General features: G+C 46.6%; 1 protein-coding gene across 2 annotated transcripts in view; it reads left to right on the forward strand.

Moving 5' to 3' along the window:
* The window catches only part of ETV6 (ETS variant transcription factor 6), a 144,010-nt gene that overhangs the window by 43,103 nt on the left and 81,144 nt on the right, over positions 1 to 19,763 (forward strand). The window contains exon 2 of one of the 2 annotated variants that reach the window (XM_066632600.1): positions 15,384 to 15,513. In XM_066632600.1, the coding sequence (XP_066488697.1) occupies positions 15,384 to 15,513 (130 nt within the window). The remainder of the gene's footprint in view (positions 1 to 15,383; positions 15,514 to 19,763) is intronic. The other variant, XM_066632601.1, reaches the window with a different exon arrangement.

Here is a 19,763-nt window from a genome sequence, read left to right on the forward strand (position 1 = left end):
TACTCTGCCTTTGTCTTGTTGTTCTCTAACCTCCCCATCCTCGTCCCATAGGGATGAGGAGTCCCGAACCAGATGCCCTTCAGCTCCTGTCGGCTTTCCCCCAGGGATCAGTTTAAAAGCTGCTCTGCCACCTTTTTAATGTTATGTGCCAGCAGTCTGGTTCCATTCTGGTTCAAGTGAAGCCTGTCCCTCTTGTACAGGTCCTGCTTGTCCCAAAATGTTCCCCAGTGCCCAACGAATCTAAACCCCTCCTCCCTACACCACCATCTCATCCACGCATTGAGACCCCTGATCTCCACCTGCCTAGCTGGCCCTGCGCGTGGAACAGGTAGTACTTCCGAGAACGCTACCTTTGAGGTCCTGGCTTTCAGCTTCCTACCTAATAGCCTAAATTTGGCCTCCAGGAGCTCCCGGCTACACTTGCCCACGTCCTTGGTGCCGACATGCACCACAACCGCTACCTCCTCCCCAGCACTGTCTACCAGCCTGTCTAGATGAGAAGTGATGTCCGCAACCTTTGCACCAGTCGGGCAAGTCGCCATGCGGTCCTCACATTCGTTGCAAACCCCCTCTCTATGTTTCTAATAATCGAATCCGCCACTACAAGAAGCCCCCGAACCCCTCCCGCTGAGGAGTATCCTGAATTTGTTCGGATACGGGCCCGTCCCCTGGAGAAGGGGTCCCCCCTAGGGGATTGTTTCCCTCCTCTCCAGGATGATGTCCTCCAGTCCCGAGACTTCCCACCCGGGCAGCCAAGGAGCTGCACGCCTGAGGTTGGGACGAAGCCTGATCGCCCCTGGAAGTCTCCTCACGGTCCTTCTCTGCCTGCCTCTGCTTCTCCAGGTCGGCCACCAAGGCTTCAAGGGAGGGGATGCGTTCCCTGAGTCCCTGGAGCTCCTTGCACTGAGGGCACACCCATGACTTACGCCCCAGAGGCATATAGTCATACCTGTGGCACTCAATGCAAAACACTGGATAGCCCCCACCCTGCTGCTGGCTGTCTGACTGCATAGCTTTTTTTGTTTTGTTTGTTTTTGTTTAGGGGTACGTAAAAACCCTACACTGGATAGCAGCCCTCTTCTAGAGGGAAGAGAAAGGGCGGTATCTGCGGCCTTGGCTTCCTCACCCTGCTCCTCAACTCGCACAGATGCTAAACTCGCGGTGCCTTACCTGGCACTTTGTTCCCAAGGCACTGGGTTTCCCAGAGGCCACGCACGCTTCTGCAGAGAGGTCTGTTACTTTTGAACAAGTTATACTCTTCCAGGCCTTTATTCCACTCATCCCACCAAGTTTCCATGATGCCTGTCAAATAGCACAGGCCTATACACCTTTCGCCATTTAAAAGTTAGACCTTTTCTTGAGAATAATAGGGGTGCTCAATCCAAAAATGGCATTGGCTCCATTTCTGGGGGCAGGCTGATTCAAGCAGTTTCCTTGTGAGTAAGCCTTGATGTTGGCTTCCAAAACCAGTGCTAATCAGGCAAAACCAATACCATTTTTTGATTCGGCACCCAAAAAATATCCTAAATTTGTTCAAACTTCCTTTGCAACTAATAAAGGGGGGCAGGTTGGTAGGCCTGTATAACATTTTCTTTCCTGTATTAGGATTACAAGTTCCTTCTGTGTGTTTCTCAGACTCTGTGCATATGCATATAGACCTTGGATGTCTTCCTATAGTCTGGTATTTCCTCCTACTAGCTTCCCTGGTACAGTTTCTTGCCAGTTCCTGTTCACCCCCCTGCCTGTCTGTTTCTTTCTTTGTCTCTCACCATCTTGTCTCCAATGTTGGGTTCTGTTTTTTTATTTTTTCCCCTCTCTTCCTCTTTGTAGTTTAATGCCTTCCTGATAAGCCTTGCAAGGTTCTTGCCAACATACTCTTCCCACTCCTTCACCCACCTCTTGCCTAGACTATGGTGTAAGACACCAATGTGATCCCAGTGACACTGCTTTTGTAGCCAACTGTTCACTACCAGAATCCTGTTTTCTCTTGCTGTGCTTTGACAGGAAGGAGAGATAATAATAATAATAATACATGTATTTATATACCACCTTTCTTGGTCGTCAGATTTCTCCTCAGACTTTATTCAAGGCGGTTTACATGGGCAGGCTGTTCTAAATCCCCGTAGGGAATTTTACAATCGAAGAAAGGTTCTATCTTTCAAGAACCACAACATTTCAGGTGGATCTTTTTGATCTGGTATCACATTCTGGCCTTCGGTTTCCTCCCACGCAAGCTGGCAAGCAGCTCCTTCATCTCTCACATGGAGGGCAGCCAAGACGCTTCTTCGCTCACACCGAAGAGCAGGTGGAATAACTCGGCTCAGCTTGTCAGCTGCTTCAAGGTCTCACCATTCATGGTGCTGGTGGCCCCGAACTGGTGACCTGTGGGTGTTATCTTCAGGCAAACGGATGCTCTACCCTCTAGACCAGACCTCCTGCCCTTGAGATGAAAATGCCACTTGTGTCCCTGGCTTTCGCACTCCTCTTGCCAGTGCCTCTTAATCTCTCGGGACCCTTCTGAAGCGACTTCAGGCAGTGTCATTTCTCCACACATTGAACAGTAGGAAGGAGTAATGGTCACTGGATTTGATGAGTCTTGGAAACCTGGATATGTGTTCCAGGAGGTTGCCATATTTCCTGAGATGACTCATCCGGTGTGCACATTGCTACCTCCATCCCTCTCAGTATGGAATCCCCTATGACCCAGTGGCGTTTGCTGCCTCTTCTCCCACCTGGGACAGTAATTTGTGGCATCACCCCCGAGTGTGCAGGTGCGGAAGTAATTGGAGTGATATAACTTGTTCATGTTACTGCCAATTTTGGCTCCTAAGCCACAGCTCATAGGGTTGCTTCTAATCCACCCAGCTACTGCGGAACTTGGAACGGGGAAGAAGTGGCCACTCCAAGCAGTGGCTCACAAGCCAGAAGTAATAGGCATCTTGGGCCAAGTTGCGCAGGCTCAGAAAGGCCAAAGACAGCTGAGTCCGAGCCCACCTGACTTGGCCCGAGGTGCCAGTTACTTCTGGCTTGCAATCTTGGAGCTTCTTCGTTTCTTTTGGTGATTTTCAGACATTGTCACAGCTGCTGCTGTGAGAGTGTATGTGCTCCTCCCCAAGTGGTTTGCAGCTACGCCACTGCTTTGACCCCCCACACATTGTCTCTTCCTTGGACTGGAGTGTGGGTTCCTCCCATCTGTGGGTAACCGAGAATCTTCTTTCTTGATCTGTGGAGCTGGAGGTGGCATTCTTGGCTGAATAGCATAGATCGTCCTCCGCCCTGAGGGCTGGGTATCAGTTGCTCAGCTCCAGTGGCACAGAAAGCCTCCTTGTTCTCTAGTTCCTCTGTGTCGCCACTTCCATATATCCACACCTTCCACTGGTATTTCCTTTTCCTTGATAGTTCCCTCTCCTTCTGTCTTGTCAAAAACTTCACCACCTGGATGAGTCTTGGCTGGAAAGGCGTGCCTCAGGCAGTGCGTCACCTTCCCCTCCAGCAGGGCAACTAACTTGCATTTGAAACCAGTTTAAATCATATCCTTTGCAGGCAGGAATACAAACATGGCACGTATCGTGCAGGTCTCCACCACAAGGCTCTTGCTCTCCATGTTGCTTGGAGCCACAGTCACCAAAGTGATCCTGATAACCAGCAGAAATTGCCAGCAGCCATCTTTGAACTCCCCTGCTAAATTTCCACTTGGAATTCCCACATGAAACTCCCTCGTTTCCTGTTGGTTCACCCTGTTTGCAAACTCCATTCATGAGTTCACAGCTGTGGGTGTGACTCCTTAAAAGATCTGGTCCAGATTGCTTTATGAAAGAACAAATTTTCCAAAATACTTGTAACTGAAAATAGTAGACCGGAAGTTTAGAAAAGGCTGCATATAAAGAAAATTAAAATCATTGTATAATTAGTCATTAATGGGTCGCATTAAACAAAAACAGAATGCACCGGAGACACTCGCCTATAAGTCGACCTCACAGATAAGTCGAGGGCAGGGTTTGAGCCAAAATCATGGAATTTTCTATGACCCTCGGATAAGTCAGGGGTTAAACTTAGGGAGACGTCTGACTATGGTTTTGTCTGATTTTACTTGAGGCCAGATCCTGAAAAATAACCTACCAGTAATTGTTACCTAAGAACTATACAGTCTCTGATTTATTAAAAACATAGTAAGTATTAAAAACACAGTATACGTACATAGTATATATAGTATGTATACCTAGCAAGTGGGAAACCCTGGCCTCTGAGCGTCCCGCTTGGAGGCAGGCTGTGCAGCATGGCCTTTCCCAGTTTGAAGAGGCACTTGGTCAACAGACTGAGGCAAAGAAGGAAGGCCCGTAGCCAGGGAGACAGACCAGGGACAGACTGCACTTGCTCCTGGTGTGGAAGGGATTGTCACTCCCAGATTGGCCTTTTCAGCCACACTAGACGCTGTTCCAGAACCACCATTCAGAGCGCGATACCAGAGACTTTCGAGACTGAAGGTGGCCAACAGTCATACTTAGCATATCAAAAACTGTTTTTAAAACAGTATCTAATTTATTAAAAACTATTATCTGTCTCATAGATCAGGTGTCCCCGAACTTTTTGTCAGAAGGACTACATCATTAGATATTCTTCTTTGATAAAAACACATGGGAGTGAAAGAAATGGGAAAGAACACATCTTGCCCAGGGAAGACACTGCACAGGGGGGAGATTTAGATGCACATGGGGTTTCATTTCATCAAGTGGGCAGTCAGATCGGGGGGGGGGGAGGAAGGGGAGTGAAAGAAACTGGAAAGCAGCACCTGATTTACTCAGATGTAGACCCTCTTCACGAGGAGGGGCAGCGGTGCCTCCTGGGGTCTTGTGTGGGTTTGTAGGATTCCTGGCAACCTCATCTCTCACCCCTCTGGTCACCCCATTGTGCAAGGAGCTGGAGAAGCCTTGGGGGAGGCAGGGCAGTGGGGGACAGCCTACTGGCCCGGCGCTCCCCCGCGCCCACTCAGACCGGCTGCACGCGCTCGCTTAAGTCCTGCCTCCTGCAAAGGCAGGGAGCGGAACGGGGGTGTCCTGGCTGCTGCCGCCACCCTTGTCACCAGACTGATGGAGGGCAGGGAGTGTGCGGGGAGCAACCTGCACTGCCCACTCGTGAGCGCATGGCTGCGTCTGTGGCTGGCACGGAGGGAGGCACGCTGCCCCCGTACCGGGGAGCATCTGGCGGGGAGCAGGTAGCACAGGATGCTCCCTGCCCTCCATTGGTCTGGTGAAAACGGCGGCAGCCAGACGCCCCCGTTCCGCTTCCTGCCTTTGCGGGAGGCAGGACTTAAGTGAATGCGTGCAGCGGCTCTGAGTGGGCGCGGGGGAGTGCCAGGCCAGCAAGCTGTCCCCCCACCACCCTGCCCTCTCCAGGGCTTCTCCAGCTCCTTGGGCAGTGAACGGACCGGCCAGGCAGAAGCGAGGCAGCCAGGAATCCCACAACCCCGCAGAAGACCCCAGGAGGCACCGCTGCCCCTCCTCCTGCAGAGTCCCTCCCTGACCCAGGCAGGGTGCAGATGGCCCCCTCGCTCCCTCAGTCTGCCTCATGACTGTGCAGATAAGACGAGGAGGCGATTCTCCCTTCATTTCCAGGCACAAATTTATCACCTTATAGGCGAGTATCTACGGTAAGTATAAGAAATATAGTTCTGTGGATTCCTAACCCATGAATTTGACCCAATGCAGGGTTCCAAACCCGCATCAGGAGGCCCACAGTAGACCTGCAGTCACAACTGAAAGTGCCTTCTGGTCACGTGTGGAGGTTTTCTGAGACGCACTTCTTGTTTGCCAAGAAGCCAAAAGTGCCTCTCAGGGGCCTCTGTGCCCTCCCAGGCAAGATCTCAATATCCACAGGTTTGGTATCTGTGGGGTGTCAAGGAACCTGTCCAGTGGGCCTTCTGTATTCATGGAGATCTGGTTCTGGAAGCTCATGTGAATGCCAAAATCCCCACACGCTCCAGTCTGTAAAACTGAGAAAATGGTGAAATTGCAAAAATTTGCACAATTGAATGAATTTTCTAAATGTACTTAAATTAAGAACATAAGAACAGCCCCACTGGATCAGGCCATAGGCCCATCTAGTCCAGCTTCCTGGATCTCACAGCGGCCCACCAAATGCCCCAGGGAGCACACCAGACCTGCATCCTGGTGCCCTCCCTTGCATCTGGCATTCTGACATAACCCATTTCTAAAATCAGGAGGTTGCACATACACATCATGGCTTGTAACCCATAATGGATTTTTCCTCCAGAAACTTGTCCAATCCCCTTTTAAAGGCATCCAGGCCAGATGCCATCACCACAACCTGTGGCAAAGAGTTCCACAGACCAACCGCACGCTGAGTAAAGAAATATTTTCTTTTGTCTGTCCTAACTCTCCCAACACTCAATTTTAGTGGATGTCCCACTTTGCCTCAGATTGCCAAATTGCCTCAGATTGGGGGAACGAGGCAGGTGCTGCAGTTAGAGAGAGCTGTGAACTGTTGTGAGGGTACAGCAGAGTAGGTGGGAAAGCAAATTTAAATATGTTTTTAATCTGCAGACGATTCAGTCCGTGGATGTGGAGCCCATGGGCACAGTGGGCCCACTATCATAAGTACAAGAAGATTGATCGGAATGGCTGATGCTTTGCGAGAGAGTTAACTGTATACTATACTGCTCAGTTTCTAAAAGGTGATATATCTCTGCTGCCTCTTTTACTGCTCTCAAGTGCGTCATCATCATCATCATCTGTTCGGCATGCACCAAATTTTGCAGTGCTCCTTATTGGTGCTCCTTATTGGTGCAACTGTCACACACTCAAGGGTGCAATCCTAACCCACTTTCCTGCACCGATATTTTTTCGATTTCGATAAACCTTTATTGGCATATTGGGAGTCCACAAACAATAGCAATATAACACAGCAAATAAATGCAACTTTACAGGGTATTAACTTCTGGTCTTTGTCTTGGAAACTACCGCTAAAAATTCCGCCACCAAATTGGTGATAGAAGAGGAGTAATCGCTAAGAAGAATTGGGAGAGGATCAACAAGGGAGACAGGAAGAGAAGAAAGAAAAGGTTCAAGTAGGTGAGGCCTGAGATTATGATGGACAGTGCACCGAAAAAAGATATGGTCCAGAGTATCTGGTTCAACTGAACGAAACAAACATAATCTATCTGAGCGTGGGATTTGAGAAAATCTCCCTTGGTGTACACCTGCACCGCTATAAGGGCAATGCAGCTCCAAGGTAAGGGAACCAACATTCAGGCCTCCATGAGTGCCACCCAACTGCAGGATGCAGCACACGTCCCATTGTCTCCGCTACACCAGTGCTGGAAAGTTGGTTAGGATTTGGGTCTGAGACACTTTGAAAAGTGCCATCCAGATGTTGATGGCCCATTGGAGACTGTTGGAGCCTGTGGTCACGACCACCAGAGATGAGCTGCAGGCTGAGTTATAGTTCTCATGTGTACTATAAATAAGCTCAGTAAAATTCTATCATTCATCAGTTCCTTCTCTAATGTTTTCATTTATGTAAATTTTTCAAATTTGAAATGTGAATTCTTTTTTCCCCCCAGCCCCCATCACAGTGTCAGAGAGATGATGTGGCCCTCCCACCAAAATGTTTGCAAACCCCTGTCCTAAAGCAATGAATCACTTAAATTTTTGTAGCTGGGTAGCCCGATCCTAACCTGTCCTGGAGCAGGCAGGCCAGGAGGCCTGCCCCACATCCAGAGCAGGGTTGGGATCAGCAAAAGGAAGAAGTGGGTTTCTTGTCTGAAAACAGCTTGTAATCCAAAAGAAATACAAGGTACATCAACAGCTGCAGGGTTTGCGATGCTGGAGTCAGCAACCAGCTTTGTCACATCTCTTTTGACTTGTCTGCTGATGGTTTTTTTTTTTTTTTTTTAAAAGCAGACAAACTATTAAAATGGTGTTGGAGAGTGCAACTATCTGAGAATATTGCTGTTGGAAAGGTGCATACCATACATGTCTTGTGAGATGTCTCTTCTTGTTTTTGTTTTTATACACTTGTCAGAAAGAAGTAAACATGCCTGAATGGCTGATCTGATGCAGCACCTCTGTGTTCGCAGGGCCCTGTGCCACAGATTCCCTACACACCCCTGTAGCTTCTTGGGGAACAGCTGTTAAGCATAATACTTAGGGACCTTATCAGCCCTTTGAAGTCCTCTGTATAACTTTATAACTTAAAGCAGTATATAATAATAATAATAATAATAATAACAATAACAACAGGGTACAGATTATGTTGTAAATTTAGGTCCCCTGCTTTTAAACCCCAGTGTCACTGCATGCAAGACTCTCTTCAGTGAACTCACATCACACCTGCTCTATGTTCGTCTTCAGCTAATAAAACGGTGGCGTTATCAGTTTTATATCAATACTTAAGAGCTAAATTTGAGCCTGGTGTCTAGGGTGTTCTTGGTCATCCTAGTTACCGGATGATACAAATGTGGTGGAACTGGAGTGATGACTATAGATGACTGTAGCTGACTGAGCATGCAGGTCCTTTGTTGTTGCTAACTTCTGTATGTCCATATTTCAGCATTTGTCAACTTTTTTTTTTCTCGGGGCACCCCACCCTCTATGGTCCTCCCTGCGGTCTTCGCCTCTTCTGATGTCACTTCCAGCTTCTAGGACATCACTCTTCTGGGTCAGCGACTACAGGGCCAGCAGAGAGAGAAGGACAGGCAATTCATGACTACAGACAATTGCCCTAGAAACAGGGCCACAGAACCCAGAAGAGTCTCACCAAAACCAGAAGTGACATCACAAGAGGCAAAGATCATAGAAAAGACCGTAGAGGTCAGTGCACTGTGAGCAGAAAAACACTGAAAATCACTGAAATTGTAAGGAGAGGGAAGAACGAGTATAAGTTTTCTGCTGCTGTTTTCATGCATTACAATAAAAACAGCTCGGAGTATTCTCTTTAGTAAAGGGCCACTCTTTTGGAGATGGGCAAAACAGGAAGCATATGGTAGAGAAGGGGATTTAATTAAATTCCCCAAACTCCAGCTTTAAGTATTCTCTTGAAAACCACAGGACCAGCTTTCTAGCCCCCCAGTAAGATTCAACTGGTGGGTCGCAAGATGAGGATTTGAGACTGGTTCACACAATAAGCCTACCTTTGTGCTTAAGGTGGTATGTGGAGCTGGGTTTGAGGACTGTGTGGATGTCCTGCATAGACATGCATGTGTATTTGCATATACAGAGGGAGATGCAATGTTCCCAGATTCATGTTCAAGGACTGGAGAATTGCCTGTACTTGAGTTCATGTACGTGCCTCCATTTACTGAGTCGCAGGCGTATGGCTTTTCAAGTCCTGGGACTTATTCCTGCCATATAGCAGATATTGCCCCCAGGCTGGACATCTGATACAGAGTCCTCAGCCTGAGGCAACATGATGGAGGCTGCTTGTATAGTTGTGCTGCACAGCTGGTCTGATCTTTAAAAGGCCTGGATTCTGCTTTTCTGCCCAGATGAAGGCAAAGGCTGTAAGTTCACATGGCCCTGGGAGAGTATATCCCTGCAACTGCAGCATCTGCAGAGGTAAAGAGCTGTGTCAATATTGCCCTAGCTGACAGGGTTGCTTGCATGAGTAATTTTCAGCAACCGTAACATAACCGTCCCATTTACCGCGGCACCTAGAATCAAAATTAAGTCTGGATCACTTAGCTAGTATGTGCTGATTTCTTCATTCAGCCAGCTAATTAGCCAGAGTTGATGGTGTGGAAAAGATAAGGCAGCCATATTGCAACATTTTCGGTAACACCATTGATCTCTGCTGCCAGAACTTTTGACGGTTCTCTAATACATGAGTACGAATCGTGGGCACCTGATTAAAGAAATTTTATACATCTTATACATATTGACTCAGAATTAAACCCCAGTGTGTTTAATGAAGTTTATTACCCAGATGAAGTGTGCATAGTTTTGTAGCCTGGGGCCCAATCCTTCCAATACCTGTGCAGCCACAAAGGAACTCCAAAGAAAGGGAACGAAAGTTCCCTTACCTTGAAGAAGCCTTTGTGACTGCCCCCCCCCACTGCAGAGTGCAGTTCATGCCCCATTGCTGTATCAGCACTGGAAAGTTGGATAGGATTGGACTCTTAGGGTGCAATCCTAACCCACTTTCCAGCAGTGACATAAGGCCAATGCAGCTTCTAGGTAAGGAAACAAACATTCCCTTACTTTGAGGAGGTCTTTGTGAGTGCCCCCCAACTGCAGGATGCAGCACACGTCCCACTGGCACAGATATGCAAGTACTGGAAAGTGGGTTAGGATTTGGGCCTTAGTCAACTAACCATACATAAAATTGCAAATGAATCAACCATAGTTCTGAGGCAAACAAAATACTTTTTTTCTTTTTTGGCTTACATATGCTGTGGCAGTCACCAGCGCAGAAGACGCATCACTTCTAGTATAGAGAGAGCTGGGGAAAGGCTATGCTGAAAATGACATAAGTTTTTAAGTACTTGAATTTGTTTTTAATGTGATTTTTAAAAAAAATCTACAAGATTACTCTAGAGCAGTAATGTTCAATCTCTTTTATCTCACGGCAAGGCACACCATGCTGCTGGTGGTGGGCTCACATCATCCAAAGCGCTACTAATAAATGACCCTTCCTCCAAACTCCTGCAGCACACCTGCAAACCTTTTGTGGCACACCAATGTGCCTTGGCACACTGGTTGAAAATTCCTGCTTGAGAGCATCCTTTAAATCAGTCAAAATAATGTTAATCTAGTAGTTGAGTAAAAGTTGCAGCTGTAGTTAATGGAGATAATAGAAGCATTTAACAATTAAGGAAGAGCTTTGGGGATACGGATTCTTCCCCTTGCTTAAAGTGGATTGAGATTAGTTGCATTACCTCTGTGGGTCTCCTTTGCCTGGAGGAATCTGGTTTGTGGAGAATGAGCTGAGAGGGAAGAATTTCTCCTGTTCTGAAGTTTTGAGATTCAAATTCTGTCCAGTGGCGGCAGGGGGGGGGGGGGGAAATGAACTCCATGAAATCACAAAGGTCAATAAAACAAACTTGGCTCCCTGTGCACAGGAAATGAGATGTTAATCTTTTTCCCAGCACTGTTTTGCATAGAGGTCTGTTCCAAAGAGCTGTGTTTGTGTTTTAACTACTTTTTATCTGCGGTGAGTGTTTTAATTGGGCCTGCTACTCATCTGCGATGAATCTCTGTATGAACAACATTTTTAAAAAAATTACTAAAGGTCTGTAAGAGTAAACAGGACTGGGACAGAAGCAAGTTTGGTTCAAATGCCAATATTTCTATACTTCCTCCTCCTAGAGGAACTTGTACTGTATTCTTGTTTTGTTCTGAGCTGCCCTGATAATCCCAGCTGTAGTGTGGTTTGGGGATGGTCAAAACAGCTCACTTCCATTTTTGTTTTCCTTTCCATGAAGCAGTGAGAAAAATCTCAGGATCTGCAGTGGATTGCATGGAGCATATGGTGCTAGTTACCTGCAGGGGATCAGTTTCCAGACCCCCCCCCCCCGTTGGATATCAAAACTTGCAGATAATGGAATCTGCAGGTCTAGGCTGTCAGAGCATCTTCTTCTGTAGCATCTAGACGTGTTCGGAGCATCTCCCTCTGCAGGTCACATTCAGGAGGTCGAATGAGGCCTCCCAGCACAGATCCTGCACCTGCACTGAGTCAAATCCACAGGTGCCAAACCTGCAGATAAAGAGGCCACCTGTATAGACAATTAGGCTTTCCACCCTTGATTAAGCGAACCTGTTTAGACAAACTACCTGACTTGGATGAACATTTTTACCCTGGAGTAGCCTGGTCATACCATCTTGCCAGGTGGTTTGGAAAATTTTAAGGCTGAAGTACATGTGAATGGTAATATGTTTTGTCTGCAACCACCCAGATGACCAGTCTGCCAAGCGGCAGAATGGACGCTGCAGGTGTAGCTTGATAAATGGTAGACCTGTGACTTGGTAGCAGAGCCCACGTGCTTTGCGTATGGAAGGTTCTTGGGGAACAGGACTTGGACACCTGAAAAAGCTACTGTGTGCACTGGGGGTGATGGGCCGGGTGGTATCGGTGCTAGGAGACCTGAAATATAAATATAAGTAAAAGTTAATGTCTATGTTAAAACTTATACGGAGCAGAAACAGACAAAAGGAAGTTTGAGATTTGTGTCATAGTTTGCTTGATGCTTTTTCAAAATACATCCCCCTCTTTCTTGTGCAAGTCAATTTTGCCTTCTGCTCCCCTCCTCTTTCCACCCGCATCCACTTATTGTATTCAATCATAAGAACATAAGAACAGCCCCACTGGATCAGGCCATAGGCCCATCTAGTCCAGCTTCCTGTATCTCACAGCGGCCCACCAAATGCCCCAGGGAGCACACCAGATAACAAGAGACCTCATCCTGGTGCCCTCCCTTGTATCTGGCATTCTGACATAACCCATTCCTAAAATCAGGAGGTTGCGCATACACATCATGGCTTGTACCCCGTAATGGATTTTTCCTCCAGAAACTTGTCCAATCCCCTTTTAAAGGCGTCCAGGCCAGTTGCCATCACCACATCCTGTGGCAAGGAGTTCCACAGACCAACCACAGGCTGAGTAAAGAAATATTTTCTTTTGTCTGTTCTAACTCTCCCAACACTCAATTTTAGTGGATGTCCCCTGGTTCTGGTGTTATGTGAGAGTGTAAAGAGCATCTCCCTATCCACTCTGTCCATCCCCTGCATAATTTTGTATGTCTCAATCATGTCCCCCCTCAGGCGTCTCTTTTCTAGGCTGAAAAGGCCCAAACACTGTAGCCTTTCCTCAGCCTTTCAAGGAAGGTGCCCCAGCCCCGTAATCATTTTAGTCGCTCTCTTTTGCACCTTTTCCATTTCCACTAGGTCTTTTTTGAGATGCAGCAACCAGAACTGGACACAATACTCCAGGTGTGGCCTTACCATCAATTTGTACAACGGCATTATAATATTGGCCGTTTTGTTCTCAATACCTTTTCTAATGATCCCAAGCATAGAATTGGCCTTCACTGCTGCCGCACATTGGGTCGACACTTTCATCGACCTGTCCACCACCACCCCAAGATCTCTCTCCTGATCTGTCACAGACAGCTCAGAACCCATCAGCCTATATCTAAAGTTTTGATTTTTTGCCCCAATGTGCATGACTTTACACTTACTGACATTGAAGTGCATCTGCCATTTTGCTGCCCATTCTGCCAGTCTGGAGAGATCCTTCTGGAGCTCCTCACAATCACTTCTGGTCTTCACCACTCGGAAAAGTTTGGTGTCTTCTGCAAATTTAGCCACCTCACTGTTCACCCCTGTCTCCAGGTCATTTATGAAGAGGTTAAAAAGCACCGGTCCCAGGACAGATCCTTGGGGCACACCGCTTTTCACTTCTCTCCATTGTGAAAGTTGCCCATTGACACCCACTCTCTGCTTCCTGGCCTCCAACCAGTTCTCAATCCATGAGAGGATTCAAACTCAATCAAACTCTCAGCACATCTGTCCTCCATATATGTATTATTTATTTATTTTCTGGCCCTCAACATTGTGTCAGATATACAATGCAGCCCTTGTGCCAAAATTTTGGAGACCCCCGATATTAACTGTAATGGCTCAGTGTTAGGTTGCAGTCTTCGCATGCAAAAGATCCCAAGTTCAATCTTCAACATCATCAACACACCATACCCTGTAAACTGCCCCTCCCCCTCTCCACCAAAGCTATCTCTAATGGGAGCAACAAGGAGGAGATGTTCTGATGGTGGGGGGGGGGGTTTAGCTTATAGGGCACACTGAGGCACTTTGCAAACCTTAGTACTTTGCCCCCCTCCTGGGAACGCTACTGCTCCCTGCTCCAGTGGCCTCCCAATATCCAGCGCATGCGTGGAAAGTCTCTGGCCTCCCTGCCAGCTGGTAGCACTGCCGCAAACCATTTTACAGCTTCTTTGCAGCCACCTTTGCAGGGGGTGTGTGTGTTCCGCTGGCACTGGCGTTATATAGGATTGAGCCGTTAATCTGCTTTTGTGATCCTGAAGGCCTCGTGTAAAGAGTAATTTGAGACCTCAAGTGAAGGTTGTACAACTGTTCTGTTGCTTTATTATAATGTTATTTGTTGATCTTATATGCCAGTAACTCTAGAGTAACTCCAGTAACTCCAGACAAACAGCTGTGTACAGATGTTTTTAATGAATAAGGTGTAATTTTACTCATTCCACAAAAACTTTTTCTACTGTCTTCTCAAGACTAAAACAGACTGGTTAAATGCTGAGAAAAGAACCCCCCCCCATAGCTCTGAAGGGGGGAGGGGCCCCTTGCATGCTGCGGTGAGGCTTCCTGCAAAACTTAGTGCTTTGCACCCCCTCTAGCTACGTCACCTTGGGATTTGGATCCTGTACCTTTTTCAGATCTTCAAGCGCATAATCTCACAGGTTCCATTTTTGTACAAGTTGTAGGTATTGCAGTGAACCAACCTTTCAGCTTATGGTTCGGATAGTTAAGGCAAGGTTTAAAAATGAGTTGTACTACTGCTCCAATTGAGCAGAATGACTTTTATAAGGAAATCCCAGTCAGTACTTTCAATTAGTCGTTGGATAGAGATGATTCCCTAAAGGGCACCTGGGGACACCTGACTTGTTTGTTCAGTAGTATGGCAAAGGCATCCTCTGCAATTTCATAGACACTTTTCTTCCCTGAAAAGCCCCAGATAAGGGTTATGCAAGTAGTGACTTGGGAGATAGGATCCCTGAAATAGGGTGTGATTAATTCACTGGGTGGAGGAAGAAGGATGGCTCTACAAGCATGCGTAGGCACAAACGTGAGCAAACAGTGCACAGTACGCAAATGTTTAGGTCCGAAATGTTCAGCGTTTTTCTACTCATAGCACGCTGACCTGTTATGGTCTTTGCCTCTTGTGATGCCACTTCCAGCTTCCAGGAGATTATTCTGGGTTCTGTGGCTCTGTTTCTGGGGCAACTGTCAATAGTAACAAACAAAGAAGAAAGAGTAATTTCTTTCTCTACTGGCTCTGCCAGAAGAGAGACAGACAATTTAGTTACTACAAACGGTTGCCCTCAAAACAGAGCCACAGAACCCAGAAGAGTTTTTCAGTGATTTTCAACCCCTGCACTCTTGCAGCATACTTGCTGACCTTTCGTGGTACACCAATGAGCCGCAGCACACCAGTTGAAAATCATTGGTTTAGGGCTTTCATGCACCCCACACAGCGCCAATGGATGCTGCTCTATCAGAATTATCTGTCATCTGTCTGTGGTTTGCTATGGCAGAAGTCTCCTTCCCAGTTGGTTCTTAGTTGATCTTCACACCTCTTTCCCAAAGTTCACACTGTCCTTTTTTTCCCTTCAATCACAGCAGGAAAGGATTTCGTACACCCCTCCAGTGAGCCCAGCACCAAATTACAACTCCACATCGCCACTACATGTCCCAGTGCCTCAAGCAATCAGGATGGAAGAAGATGCTATCAGACTTCCAGCCCACCTGCGTGAGTGTTGCAAATATGGGTCATTGGGATGGGTTGGTTAGACTCCATGGGTGGCTTTCTTTGGTTGTGTGTGTTGTTTTCTTTGATCAATATAACTTCCTCAAATTGCCATGAGAATCTGGTCTTTTATTACTACGTGGATTGGTTCTTTCCTTTTGTTTGCTGGAGCCTACTTAAAGATGTGGACTGATCCTTAGTCCTCCCATAGAGCTTGTTTTGATTTAATCTGTTGGACTGGTGTCTCTTGCTTATGCCCAAAACTGAACCTCAGGTAGGTCAGGGGCTCTTTTTTCGACTGGTCACATGGCATGATCTACTGTAGCATCTCTACCACCAATGTTGCTTCCCAGCTGTTAGCAATGGGCTTTGACAACGCTTCCTAGGCTTGTGATGTCCTTCACGCTGCAGGAGCAGTGGGTCATGATGTTCTTGGTGGTGCTGGAGGCCTCTCCCAGCCTGGCAATCCACAATACAGGTCTCTGCTGGCCTCAGAATGGTCCTCTGAAACCTCAGTAAGTCGCTTCTGATTTTTAGAAGCAAACCAGAAGTGACTTCTGAAAACCAGAAGTTGTTTATGTAGATTTCTGAGGGCTATTCTGAGGCCTGCAGATGCCTGTAGAGTGGGTTGCTGGGCCAGGGGAGGTTTCAGGAGGCTCCAGTGGGCTTTTGAATGGCTCCTATTTGGAGCCAAACCAGCACAAGAATGGGTAGGAGGGCCCAGATCGTGACCCACTGTGCTTGGGCTTGGGACTCACCAGTGAGTTGCAACTCACACTTTGGGAGGCACTTGTTTAATGTGTTCTTTTTCAGGCTGTTTAAAGCCCTGATGTGCATATAAACACTTTAACCACAAATTAGCATCTATTCTGTTTCACACACAACTATGTATACTATTTAGTTCCTTGTGGCTGAGGATGGATCTCATTATGTCACAATTACATGTTGAGAATCAGTGTCTTCTTCCTTTCCAATCACAGCTTCCTCTTTCTTGGAAAAGTAGTAAACAAAATAACTAGAATTGTGGGGAGCAATGTAAGAGGGCCTTGCTTTGAGTGGGCCCAAGAAGTATTGACCCACTTGCTCCTCTAGGTGTGGGGCAGATGAGTTTCATAAGACACAAGAAAGGAGGGAAAGTTGTCCCTGAATAAAATTAATGTGACTCTTTAGTATAGTGTTTTTAATCTGCTGGGTTATTTGCTTTCTAGACTTCCTTTAATCCCCCTTACATTCCCTCTTTAACTTTTTCTTAAACCAAGCTCATTATTTCTGATGATGCCCTGAAACTGTTCCCAAACCCTGGCCGCCCAAAGGCTGCCAAACTTTCAGCTTCTTCTTTGTGCTCGTGTATAAGATGGACTTAACATATATCATTAAGTGCTTTCTCATGTGGTGCGCAATACCCTGAAGCGAATGCTTCTTGGAAATGGCCAAAAAGTATATGAGGGCACTTTGTAGTGTTTGCCAGAAGCAGGTAAGCAAAAACCTTCCCTTAGAAACATGACACAGAGTGCCAAATCACAAGCAAAGTGTGTTGGAATCATTGATTTTTTGATGTGCAGGTGGGGGAAGACGATGGGACAGAATCCTATTTTGCTCTGTATTTTCAGGCTCTTAGCCGTAAACTTCGGTATTGGAGTCCTCCTTTCTTTCCTCTCAGTAAAGTGCATAAAGTTATTTGTAAGCCACTTTGAATGCCCACTTGGGAGATACGGCGGGATATAAATGTGTACATAAATAAATAAGCAGAATGATTTTCAATATTTTTCTTCTCAAGGCACACTGACTTCTATGGACTTCTCTATAGTCTTCACCTCTTGTGATGTCACTTCTGGTTTATGGGAAATTTTCCCAGGTTCTGCAGCTCTGTTTCTAGGGCAACCGTGCAGAGCGGGGAAGGGGATGACACACACAGAGAATGTGCTACTACTCACATGTTTTATTTTGATGCACAGGTCAGTCCTCTGTATTCACAGAATTGGTATCCATGAATTTGACTATCTGAGGGTTCTGAACTTATGGCACTGGACCACTTGTACCCTCCAGGTACAAGTTCAGAGGTCTGGCATGCCCTGACCCCATGGTTCTCATTATCCATGGGTTTTGGCATCCCCGGGGTTCTGAAAATGGAACCCCGTTGTTGCCAATGCACGGACTGTAATCCTAACAGCAGCTCTTTATGGTGGGTAAGTATTATTTTCCCCATGTTGCAGCTGGGGAGCTGAGGCTGAGAGAGAGAGAGAGAGAGAGAGAGAGGGGCTTGCCAAATTCACGGCAGAGTCAAGAGTCAGACGAGGACATTCTGATTCACAGCTCAGTCTCTTAACCTCTATGCTACTCCCACTCTTATAAATTAAAACGCAGGACACACTTGTGTCGGTCACAGGAAGGTGGGAGGAAAAAGTTGCATTCAACGTTACTTGAGTTGTTTGAAGGGAGTCCCACTGATAGACAAACAGCAGCAACTCTTTACCCAGGTGTCCTTCAGCTCTGAAAAACTGATGTACAATTAAGCATGGTGCTGAAACGGCACTCTGTATGTGTGCACATGAAATGATACAGCCAGAGTTAAGCACTTGTAGGTTCCAAAGTGAGAGAACTGGATGGTCGTCTCTTTAAAAAAGGATTTTTTTCCCCTGGTTTCCTGTTCATAATTTAAGGTCCTTCTGGAGAGCTCCTACCTAGTGTAAAACTCCCTCCATGGTTCTTTTCCTTCTGCCTTTAATGCCAACAGTAACAAATGCACCACGGTTGTTTCGAAGAGATTTTTTTTCCTTTTTGGGTTTCTGTGTCTCTGGAAAGAATTTCCAAGGAAGGCAGAGCAGTTCCCAGCTCCAGGCTTCCTGATAAGGATGTAGCTCCTGCGATGGCAGCTATAAATAGGTGCTTATTTTTAAATTTTAAAAATGGAGGGAAATTTATTTATTCGGTTTGCCGCTAGAGAACATGAGTTGGAGTCAGAAGCACCTTGGAGTCAGGCGGCCTCCCTTGGTTCCCACTGCAGTTCTGCTGACTCGGGACTCCATTCTGCCCATTTGGATATGTCTGGGGACATGACATTGCGGGGGGCTCACGGATGGTGGTGCCTATTCTTGTGCCTGACCATCTCTGTTTGGCTTTGTTGGAAGATACAACTGGTGGTCCAGGTGTGTAGTCTGGACCTCCAGAGCAGCTGACCTGCCTCGAGCCCAAAGAGTGCCTGATCCAGATTACCTTTATTCTCAGCCACTCCGTTTTATTATACATAATCAAGACATTGGTCAGATTCTAACTTCTTGCTTTGCAAAGTCTCATCCACTAAGAGGGACCTCCTTCTCCCATACAGTTCTGCTGCTCTCTTAGGTCATCTGAGAGGGCACTCCTTCAAGTACTGCCTCTGTCCCAAATTAGAGGGATGCCAGCACAGGGGCAAGCCTTCTCTGTAGTGGCGCACAACCATACAATTCCCTTCCAGGTGAAATAAGAACCACCCCTCCCCCTCCAACATGCCTGTTCCATCTGGAATTTGGTTAATGTATTGATGCCTGCCCTATAGTCCTGGGGCTTCTTTCTGGACCAAATAATTAGCCTCCCCCGTGGCTCTACTGTGTGTTGTGGTGGTGTGTGTTAATGGTTTTACTTATTGTTATACATTGTACATTTTATTGTGTAACTTGAAAGCCACATTCTAAGAATATAAGAAGAGCCCTGCTGGATAATAATAATAAAATGATAACTTTATTTTTACCCCGCCTTTCTCCCCGAAGGGACTCAAGGCGGCCTTCAACAGGTGAAAACAGATCAAAAACATAATTTTAAAAAACAGATAAAAGCATATAACACATATCGTAAAAACAGTAGTCAGACAAAAAGTAATCAGGTAAAAAGAGCATAGAGCAGCAGATCATAAAAGAATCAGGTCTGTAACCAAGTATTTAAAAAATATTAAAAGGTGTTGAAAAGATGTTAAAAAGGCCGAGAACTCAGAAGGCTTGTTTAAACAGAAGGGTCTTCAGGCCTCGCTGAAAAGTCTCAAGAGAGGGAGCCATTCTCAAGTCAAGGGGAAGGGAGTTCCATAGCGCTGGTGCCACTACTGAGAAGAATGAGGCCAGAGGCTCCTATATTTCACAGTGGCCCAACACACAAGACAATAAGAGACCTGCGTTCTGGTGCACTCCCTTGCATCTGGCATTCTGAGGTAGCCCACTTCTAAAACCAGGAGGTTAAACCTTGGGCATTTGCTTCAGCATGGAGAAGGCAGGATGAAAAATTCT

The sequence above is a fragment of the Tiliqua scincoides genome, chromosome 6 (assembly GCF_035046505.1).
Source record: "Tiliqua scincoides isolate rTilSci1 chromosome 6, rTilSci1.hap2, whole genome shotgun sequence".
In the NCBI taxonomy this organism is placed as follows: Eukaryota; Metazoa; Chordata; class Lepidosauria; order Squamata; family Scincidae; genus Tiliqua; species Tiliqua scincoides.